Source organism: Pangasianodon hypophthalmus, chromosome 5 (assembly GCF_027358585.1).
Source record: "Pangasianodon hypophthalmus isolate fPanHyp1 chromosome 5, fPanHyp1.pri, whole genome shotgun sequence".
Classification (NCBI taxonomy): domain Eukaryota; kingdom Metazoa; phylum Chordata; class Actinopteri; order Siluriformes; family Pangasiidae; genus Pangasianodon; species Pangasianodon hypophthalmus.
Genome location: NC_069714.1, coordinates 25,331,510 through 25,342,470, shown reverse-complemented (window position 1 = coordinate 25,342,470; position 10,961 = coordinate 25,331,510). Strand labels below are relative to the sequence as shown.

Genomic DNA, 10,961 nt, shown 5'->3' with positions numbered 1-10,961 from the left:
CCAAATTAGACCCAAATTTGACCCGATGGTGGCGCTAAAGTGTTGGCAACACTTGGCCCAAATTTGGTCAGAATGTTCCTTAGATGCTCCCCAATCAGTGTGCCAAATTTCACAACTTTTTACCAGACTGTTCTATGGGCTTCCATAGACACCCTAGCCAGAAGAAGAAGAAGAAGAGGAAGAAGAAGAAGAAGAGGAAGAAAATCAATAACAAATAGAATGACAATAATATAACAATAGGGTGCCTATGCATCCTCTGTGCTTGGCCCCCTAAATATGAATTAAAAACTGTACATTTAGTCCAGCGAACTTCCTACAAGAATCGATTCATGCTTTTATGTTTTCTTTTCTTCTTTATCTTCATTTTATGTATTTATTTTCAATTATATTATAATGCTTTCTCCCCCATTGTAGGATGTACTTTATAGGTGTAGGTGTAAGGCCTATCAGTGTAATATCAAGAGTTTTTTTCAGCATCTGTTAACAGAATGATAATTGCAATGATAACTGATAGCTTTAATAATGTGTAGCCGATTGTGAGTGAGAAAAGGAAAAGAGTCGTAGGATGTCAAACAGAATTAAAAATAGTAAGAGAAATAGAACTACTAACCTAGAAACATTTATTTTTCTAATAACTTGACGAAAATGAGTGATTCTGATAATTAGTCAGAGTGGTAGAGTGGTAAATTTAAATTTTTTAGAGATGATAATTTTCGATTTTTGACTGTGTACTCCTTGAGTAATATGCTACATATCAATAATAATTACACAACATCAGTACTAAACAACAAGTGGAGTATATCGCCTGCAATTAGTATTGGATATATATATATATATATATATATATATATATATATATATATATATATATATATATAAAACAAATGTAAAGCAAGAAAAAAACACAACGTTACAGTACCAGTCTGGCTTCGTTACAGTTGTCTTCACTCTTAGAAAAATTAACCCATCAAAGTTCTTTGGATACTTAAGCAGAGGTGCCAACATGCCTAGCAAGAAAATCCTACAGTGCAAAAAATGACATTGTAGCATGTGACAATATCTTGAATATGGTCAAATTTATCTAATATTTCTTATTATAAGATTACAATAAACCAGATATACTATAAATCACAGAAACCTATTTCTTGACATTTGAATACATTCACGCCTGAAGAAATTTTTGTTCTACTGGCAGATCATTTTTCTTGTTTTATGCATTATAGCTTTATATTTAAGCATCTTGTGAATTCAGGTCAAAATTCATCTAGACAAAAGCATGAAGTGAAAGGAACTGCTACCAAAAGTAAACGAGCATCTTTCTCATCTCATGTACTTTCAACTTTCAACTGAATTAGCTTTTTTGCCAGACGAATTTTATCTGTGCTCGGTCTGATTGCTGCTTTATCTGAAAAAGCATGAGTCCCCTGTATGGCTGTAGCAAGTGGCCAAAAACTGTAACTGCTATGGCTGTTGGCACCTCTGCTACAGGTTTCTGGTTGGAACTCTTTTTGATAAGGAAACACAAAGATGTGTGGTTTAAAAGATTTCTTGTTGAAACGTACAGTACTAATCAGGCTGCTTATCTTCTGTATATTGCCCCAGCTCACATGGAGAAAGAACACAGCAAATTCAATATTGGCATGTCTCACTTAGAGAAAATCTATTTTAAAATGTCCCTATTCTACTTCCATTGTTTCAGCTGAGTCCTGATTATACAGCTCTCAGTGTAGCTTCTGCATATTGTGAATTGAATTGAGAGTACAAAATTTCCAAATCATGAGACAATCCTTCTGTTTCCACTCCTTCTTTCACTTTGACTCACTCTGGTTTGTGTTTCTCTCATCACGTCTGCATGTTGGAGGATGTTCTTTTGAAAGAGTTTCATCAGCTCTCATTAAGAGCAGTATTAGGCCTCGTGTGTAATTTCATCCACAGAGTAGGTGTGCACTGATGAATCTGCATTTGCCGAGTGCAAACCTCATGACAGTACGCCTCGTAGGCACATCAGAGATCTGCTTTTATCAGAAACGTCTTTGTGCATTCACGTAAGTCTGGAGTGATTCACGCGTTGAACAGTTCAGCAGAAGAGTTGTAGATGGAGTTTACTCTTTGCACGTAACTGGCATAGGGTTGCAATTCTTCAGGATCATAGGGCTGAAAATAATCAAGAAACTGCTTCACCGCATACATCAAAGTGCTTCATCATCATTATTAACTGGGTGAAAAATAATTGTGTAAAAGAGGAAGGAATATATTTTACCTGCTGAGGTTTTTCTTCATTTGATGCAGAGATATCAGGTTTGCAGCAAATCTTTCTAAAAACGCTGCAAATCAATGAACAAGATCATAAATGCCTCATTTTGAATGCTGAAATGCTGACTGGATGAAAAGGTCTGGATAAAAGGACTGGTTTCTAACAAAAACTGGTTTCTGAAGCTAAATTATCACTTACATTCTGTCAAGGATGAGGATTAATATGTGGACCAGGAAACTTTTTTATGCAGCACTTTATTTTTATGACTATATTCAATATATCAATATTGTTCACAGTTGCCTCATTCAAAGTTATCAAATTAAAATTTAATTTAGCAAACAGAACTGCGCGATATCAGAACAAAATTGAAAATTTATTCAATACTATATTTGTACAGTATACTAACTTTATTCATTAGTATATTCTCAGCCAGAGGCAAAGCAGACTGATGGTTTATGAAAATCAAAGGCCATTTATTTCATAATTACACTGTGAGAGTTTAGCTCCTGCTCCAGCTAGGTAATTATTTTAACAATTCCTCTTCCACTTTTACCTTTCTGATTATTTCTTACACTCGCACCAATTAAGGCATTGCTACTGAGCCTCTGAGGTGACATGGAGGTTATAATTTAATAAAGTGTGGACACAAATTAACATATTCAATCAGGATTTAATATTTCAAGGCCACAAACTAAGTATCTCATGGCTACGTGTTATTGTGTTGTGGCCATAGCCATTGAAGTCATAGCCACAAAATGGTGTAACTTGTGTTCACGCTTAAATATGTTGTTGAATGACATACTTAATACACAGCACAGTTAATTATTTCATGAGAACTTAAACATGTAAAGCTAATGTTATACCCATGTCGCAATGCTAGTGACTCCAGTGTGCGTCAGTCTAAGCTTGAAGTGTTATATTATCATTTATCTCTATGCTTAGGCTTCTGTAGCCACAAAGTCTAATTCGATTAATTTCTCTGTGTCTCACTCACTTTATAAAATCACCATAAACTAGTTCTTGAGAAATCTTTCAAAGTCTCCATATATTAAATCATGGTTACAACTTGAACAATGAAACAGTGATCACCATGTCACATCAGCAGCTCAGTTACAAGCTGTTTATCTGTTTTAAATTAGTGTTGAAAAAAAGAGTGCTTCACTGTACAGGACTACTCAATATCTGATATTAATTAAAGCTGGTGAAGGGCAGAAATGCTTCACAAGAAACTAGAACAGAATCAATTTGAAACAGTGAATAGAAATTAAAATTTACAGAGCATCTTGCAGTCATGTCTAATAAATGGTTGGTTTACATTAACAAGTGGTTGAGCAGGTATGTACAAAACACTTAAGCTAATTGTGTAACTGATATTACATTTAAAAATATGAATGTAAATTAAATGAAAACACAGGTATGGTGTCCTTCACAACATCCTATGTGTACATTTCAAAAAAATAACTTAAAACATTAATAAAACCTCTACAGAATTTGGAAAACAGCATTTTGCCAGTCCCAGCCCACTATAACTACACTTTACCTTGAAATATAATCATTAAAATACTTCAGATTTCTTATTTTTTTCATTATTGTTTGTATCCATTTAACATCTCATGCTTGAAAATGACAGCAAGGGAAAATATCTTGAATATATTCAATAATAAAGCAAACATGATTATTAAACCTATTTCTAGACATTTCTAGACAAGCTTTATATATTCTTATAGTTCTATTAGCGGATCATTTTTTTCTAATTTTATGCATTTATTTCTACCAAGAACCAAAATTATCTGCCAGGAGAACATTAATATTTAAAGCTTGAAATGGGTAAAAGCATCTCAAACAGGCTAGATAATATAATTTGTTATTTATAATAATCTAATAATTAGAAATATTACATACGTTTGCCCTTATTCAAGATACAGTATTTTCACTTGTAAAACATATTTACCCTTATAAAATATTTGGAATATTCCACAAGTCATGCATTCAGCAAGAAGTTACATCACCTGAATTTCCTAAAGATCATGGGAAGAAGTGCATTCACTCATTCTTTTTCTTTATTTTCATTTTGACTGATGAGGTCACTTTAAAAAAACCCTATAAAACCCTGTTACCCAAATTATAGCTTGAAAGTAAACTATCAATAAAAATACATTGTAAGTACATTATTCGTATGCCGTTAATGTTATTATTCCATTACCTTGCATGCTATTTACCAACATTTTGTGCATTTGCTAATTCTATGCATAAAAATAAACCTTGTCACTTTCAACCATGTGACTCATTTAAGAATAAAATACAGCCTGTCAATCAAAGAAACCTTGTAAAAATTAGATTATTGCCTGAGACTGGTTAAATGCACATTTTCTTAGATAAGTTAATTTTTACAAGTGCCAGATGGCACCAGAATCATGGGTTCGCCATATGAAGAATCAGAAAACTACTCTATCAAATATATACATCAAAACTATCTTACCTTAATGCTATGACATTTTTGCGCATGATGTAGAATCCAGTTAAAAGAGCTACAATGGAGCAGGTAGCACAAACTCCCACCAGTATTGTGGGCCACTTGACATGTGTATCTGAAAAGACAGCAGGTGTAACATAACAAAATATTGTACAATACTATTTTACTATTTATCCATAAGTCTATGACAGGACCGAAACTAAGCTAATCATAAAGTGGTACATTATAAATGAAAAGTCATCAGTGTTCAGTGGTCTAAACAGCTCATCAAACGCTTGTCCATGTCAGTGCATGCCACACTGTACTGTACGATCCACGTATCAGAAACTAATTGTGGAGATTGTAATGACTGACCATGGTTTTACAGGTGTTATAGACAAACTAGGTTGTATGAATCGACATCAGCAGCACTGGCACTGAAGTTATTCAAAAACGCAGAAGTGGGAACTAACACAATGCACTTACTGTTATTGTACTTACGTCTGGTCAAATATCTGTACTTTATTTAAATGTCAGGACTTATAATACTCTAATTTCTTCAGAGAAAGAAAAAAGAGAAGCTGGTGAGAAAACGGCTATTTATAGCTGCTATAATGTATATAATAACAGAAACCTGTTTAATGGATGTTACACAATTTTAAATGTAACTATAAATGGATAAAAAGTATGACATGACAGTCTTTAATTAATAAAAAATTTTAATTGTTGGCAAATTGCTGTGGTATGAGAGGCCACTTCGGGATGTTCTGTGATTGGAAAATAATATATAATAGTGGTAACAGTAACTTTGTGCATCACATCACCAGGGTACATCACACCAAACCATCACTGATTATTTTCCTATAATCGCATGCCCCCAAGTGTGTTCTTCCTTACTTAGTTGATGTTTGCCTACATTCCTAATTCTCATGTCTGTGATTTGAGACCTAGTCATCTTTTGCATTTGTGACACTTTCTTATATACTTTTTATACACTTTCTTATACATTTTTTCTTTTTTTTTTTTTACGTACAAGGAATTTGTGGTATATTCATTGTAATTGTTGTTTTAATTCAACCTGTATATAGACCTTGTATGTTATGTTGCACTATATTTTACTCCACTGTATCAGTTTATATCAGTTGGATAACAGTAATGTTCTTTGAAGGTTGTAGAATCTGGACGGCTTACCTCTAAACGTGAAGCTGCTAAATCGAGTCTTGGTGTGCTTGGAGTCATTGGCAGTGGCCGAACAAGTGAGGTTTGTATGAGAAGCATGTCGAGGAAGGTGTAAGCGGCTAATCACTGTGAAAAGCTTGTCTTGAGTCTTAGATGCTTGTATGATGGGAGAGGATGAGTTCCACGGTGTTTCCCAGTGAATGGAGGCTGCTGATTTGCCTTTAGCTTCACACACAGCGACAGTGTGTCCGTGCTCAGATTCCAGCCAGCCAGATAGGTCTGGACGGGCTAGGAGAGACATTTTAATAAGATAAGCTTGAATGATGTACACATCATCTCACCTAATCCTATGATAGAAACTTTATCTTTACAGATCAAGCTGTGCAATTTGCCATATACTGGAGATCCTATGGCCAGTTTAGTTATGCTCTCTTAAACGCTCAGAGAGTTGTAGCATTGTTAGGATTCAAACTCAACGTCTCACAGTAATATGCATTCTGAAAACAATTTTGACCATTATATTTCAATGTACAGACTACAAGACAATATTGGTTCAGACAGATGTCTTACAGTTTAGATCTTAAATGTGGTTCCTGTCTTGAGATCTTTATAACCACTTTGTTAGCATTAATTCAGGTTCTTTAGAGACTGACCCTATGCTCATAAATGCAAGCGACAAAGCAACAGGTGGCTGTTTATTTTCAATGTATGACAATAATTCAAGTACAGTTAGCTTGGTTTGCTAATCTGTTAATCACATGCCCATAAGTGACAACCGTCTTGGCTGCTTCATGCTCACAATAGGCAAACTACTAGTGACCTGAGTAACTTGTTGCTTGCTAATGGGAATGAAGGGTAAGAAGTGCAAGACGGCGTCCCACAAGGTTCTATTTTAGGCTCACTATCGTTCTCTATTTATATCCAACAGCTTAGCTAGAGGAAGATGTTTATTGCCCCAAAAGTCTAGAATAGTGTCCCAGTGTACATCAGGAGCATTCTGTATTTTATATTCAGACCTAAAAATACTTTTTAAACCCGGTCTGTTGCCAGTTATTGCATTTTTTTCATGTTATATATGCTTTACATTATTGAAGGAGATGTTAAAATTGAAATCCCTATGCATATAGATATTAGCAATCGACTGTAATTAATATAAAAGTAAATAAAGTGCTTCTTTATATTATGAATAAACTTTCTTCCTTTTTTGACAGCAGTTTATTTATTTTAAATACATGAGTCCCTATGTAATAAATCTCCATGTCCTTTTAGATACTTTATTGATTCCGTAAGGACCGAATTTAAAGCAACCATTGAATACAGAAACATTGCACAGTAACAGTGGACAGTGAGACCATCACAGCAGTGTGTTTTCTATGTTAGCTAAACAGAGACCGTTCACTTACCAAATGCAGAGACCTTGATATTTTCCACTGAGCCACCTGATTGGTACGAAATGTCACAGGTGTAATTTCCTTCATCTTGAACAGAGAAATTTGGGATGATCAGGTGGTAGGTTCCCTCTGATGTGCGGTTCAGCTTTTTCCCATCTTGGCAAGTGTCATAGTCTGAGTCATTTTTAGCCACAGCAATCATACACTCTTTGTCTTGCAAATGAATTTTCCATATGACAAAAAACATGTCACGCCATGCGATCTTTGTGTTGGTGCAGTTTAAGGTGACAGTGGTGCCCAATTCAGCATACTCATTTCTGTAAACTGGAAGACACATTTAACACACATGATTTTAGCCTTTTAGTCTAAAAGGACACAATAATTTACCCACATTTTTTGTACAACACACCAGACATCAAGCTCTCAAGGCCTTTTTCTAGTTGTAAAATTAAGCGTGTTTCTACTCAGACAAAAAAAAAAAAAAAAGACCTTCATCATGTTGACACACTCGGACATTTATCTTTCCTGTTTGTGCCAGACTAGTCTTATCCATTTCTGCAATTTATAACTGGGTACATGTGACTTCCCCTTATTCCAACTATAGCACATAGTATATGTGGTCTGACATAAAATCAGCCACAATTTCCGCACAATAAGAAATTCTGATCTGTGTTTCTGTAACTCATTGATCATAGTGATAACTTTTAACTTTCTAACATTGAAGGTCACTTTACACACATACTATAGTGTATAAAAAAAAAAACCTAGAAAGATGCTAGTAGAAAACCTAGAAGGAAACATAACCTGTTAGGAAGAAGAAAGGGAGAAAGACGTTTTTTTTAAAAAAAAAAAAAAAAAAAGAATGACAGATGAGATTTTGTCCAAAGGGCCTTGGTTAATCTTTCTGGGAAACCCAGGGCAGAGTAGCAATTAATAAGAAGTGATGAATTCTGAGTTTTTACCTGTAAGCCTTTCATTGGTTGAAGTAGAGCGGGGCAGTGTTTTGTTAGAATGAAGAGATGTTTTGCCATCTGTTCCTGAGGGTTATGAGTCCATAGAGGGTTAGTAACAGTTAATGTGAGAACATAACTTGTTATTGCATTATTACTTTATTGTGGTGTAAATGAACAAATTATTTTTGTTAACAGAAAGTATTGGTAAATGCTGTTATTCATCATGTTAGTGTTAGCCATGGATTAATTTTTTTAAACATTTTGTTTGCTTTATTAGTTGTTGGAGTCATTTTGTTAGTAGTAAAAGCAACTACAGGCTAAATATGAAGTCAAAACAGAAGAAAAAAACAACAGAGCATCACATTCACAAACAAAGTTGACAGTTATAATAATCAAAATGTCATCTCGTTCCATGTTTTAACGATATGAACTACTTTTTCATACTCTTTTCAGTACTACATTCAACGGTGGTCTCAAAAAAAGAAAAAAACCTCAATGAGCGAGTTTCCCCTGAGAATCCCCCCAGAGAGGAAAACAGCTGCGTCATGGCAGACGATCTTAAAAAAGAAACAAAACACACGTGCACTGATATGTCTATACACACTGTGGTGGGGAAATGGTTCATGCCACTGCAGAAATAATGAAGTTTATCTCGTCCTACTCACAGCGCAGACACAGAACTTTCCTACCATTGTAGGTTAAACTATGCTATCAGGTGTCCTGAATAGAAGCCACAACCCTGAATCATTTCTGCTCAATTCACTCACAGAGCTCAGTCACAGTGAATCACTTGGCCATTTTGAGTTTATTGGAAAGGATCGTTTTAGTTTAGTTTAGCGTAGCAGCATTCACACAAGTGAATCAGTAAACCAAAGAAAAAATATCTCTCAGTAAAACAATGACAAGAAAATATTTGACAAATAAATGCCTTTCACCAACAGAATCCCTATTTTTCTTCAAAATAAGAAAAGTGAAGTGTAATAGTTTCTAACACACGCGTTTCCTTTCTCTAGGGGATCTTTGGATTTAAGAGGTTTTTTGCTTCCTAAAGTGACTCTTTCAAAAGGGGAACCTCTGAAAGGAAACACTCTATTGGACAGTACTACATCAAGAAAAAAGGGTTCCCCCAGAAGGACTAATCTAAGCTAATGAAGCTAATGAACCATTTTTGTATATTGTTCAGCTAATTAATCTATCTTTTTAAAATTGCACTATTTATTTTATAACATTCAAAATCTTCGAACATATTCCAACACCTTGGTATTCTTACTGTAATTGTATCCACAAGAGAACACGAATAAAATAATTACAAGTAATAAGAAAACATAACGAGCAAACCTGATGCAAGACTTCTTGTAAGACAGACAGCGAAGAGAAGGACGACTCTCAGGACCAATTTTCGCTCCATGGCTCCAAAACGGATCTCCCAACAATCAAATACGTCTTCTTTTGTTCTTTTATTATGTCTTGACTTTTCTTTTCTGTCTGTTACAGACTATATTGTCTGTTTTCCTCCTCAGAAAACCTTTGATTCACTTCAAAGTGCTTGCTGTGATGTGAGAAGAGCAACCACCACGAAAAAATGTCTTTCACTCTCGGTCTTGCCTCTCTCTTTCTTTTCTCTTGTACCTTAAGAAAGCTCAACAAGCACGAGCTCAACATGAAGGCTGTAGTTTTTCAGAAGACACAGGATCGTCGTCGTCGTATTTGGCCTCTGTCCTTCTGCTTCTTTGAGCTCTCCTTCTTCTTCTGCTCTCCGCGCTGTGATATGCTTCTTGTACACTCCTTCATAACACTTTTTTTTTTAAAATATATCTCTCATACTGCTGCTCCTACAAATGACAGTGTCAACTTCCTGCACCAGAAACCACTACAGTCACATGAAGGCATTTTCCAAAGTGCACAACTTCCAGTATATCTCTGTCACTCTGTCTCGCTCTCTGCTTTTTTGAATAATCTCTCTTTCTCTTCCTGCACAATTAAATAAGTCTTGTTAGTGTATGAAGGCTTTTATCAGATACTTTTTAATATTGTGTACAATGTTCAGGCAAAATCATAACGTTAAAACCCGCTTTAAGCAGTGAAGATAAAAAATTAGGCTACTTTATAAAATTCAATTGCTGTCTGCTGTAAAAATACACTTTAATAAATAAATACTGAAAAATCCTTATAGTATAGATAGTAAAAATGTTAGTTTTTATATAAAAATGCAAATCCTGTATACTGAATATTTCAGGCTGACGTCTTCAGGTCATATTGGTGTTTTTCTGATTAAACTCATTAAACAACTACTTCATATGTGTAAAGATTACATTAATGTTAAGGCTGCCTACTTTAAGAAAGATAAATGTCATTCGAATATCATTGGAATTGATTACTTTCTATCGATGTTCTGTATATTAGCTTTAGATTAAATTTACACTTATTCATGGACTGTGCAGGTGGATACAATCCAAGCACCAGAAGTGGAAGTAACAGTGTACAATTATTTTGTTACTGTACTAAAAAGGTGAACTTTTCTTTCACCTAATACTTGACCTTTACTACATTTCACAAAGCTCTACTTTCCACTCAGCACATTTTTAAACATCACTACGTTTCTCTATAATCATATACTGTAAAGTCATAAGGTGACCTTTTAGCGTTTCTAACAAATTCCTAATTTTTTAACAAAATCTAACCAGATATAAAACTATATATATAACTGAATATGGCCCAATGCCCATTGCTGT

The 10,961-nt window shown here is 34.7% G+C and overlaps 1 protein-coding gene across 2 annotated transcripts; it reads right to left on the bottom strand.

The window, feature by feature from the left end:
• Positions 1–902: 902 nt before the first annotated feature.
• Positions 903–10,095, bottom strand: LOC113526064 (cell surface glycoprotein CD200 receptor 1-A). Of its 2 annotated transcripts, XM_026912833.3 has the most exons (7): positions 9,568–10,095; positions 8,239–8,313; positions 7,289–7,600; positions 5,898–6,173; positions 4,734–4,842; positions 2,261–2,324; positions 903–2,154 (listed from the first exon to the last, which is right to left on the bottom strand). In XM_026912833.3, exons 1-7 carry the CDS (start codon positions 9,635–9,637, stop codon positions 2,062–2,064), a joined length of 999 nt encoding a protein of 332 aa, XP_026768634.2. In that variant the 5' UTR covers positions 9,638–10,095; the 3' UTR covers positions 903–2,061. The 2 variants fall into 2 exon arrangements, with proteins under 2 accessions (XP_026768634.2, XP_026768635.2); XM_026912834.3 differs by lacking the exon at positions 8,239–8,313.
• Positions 10,096–10,961: the final 866 nt, after the last annotated feature.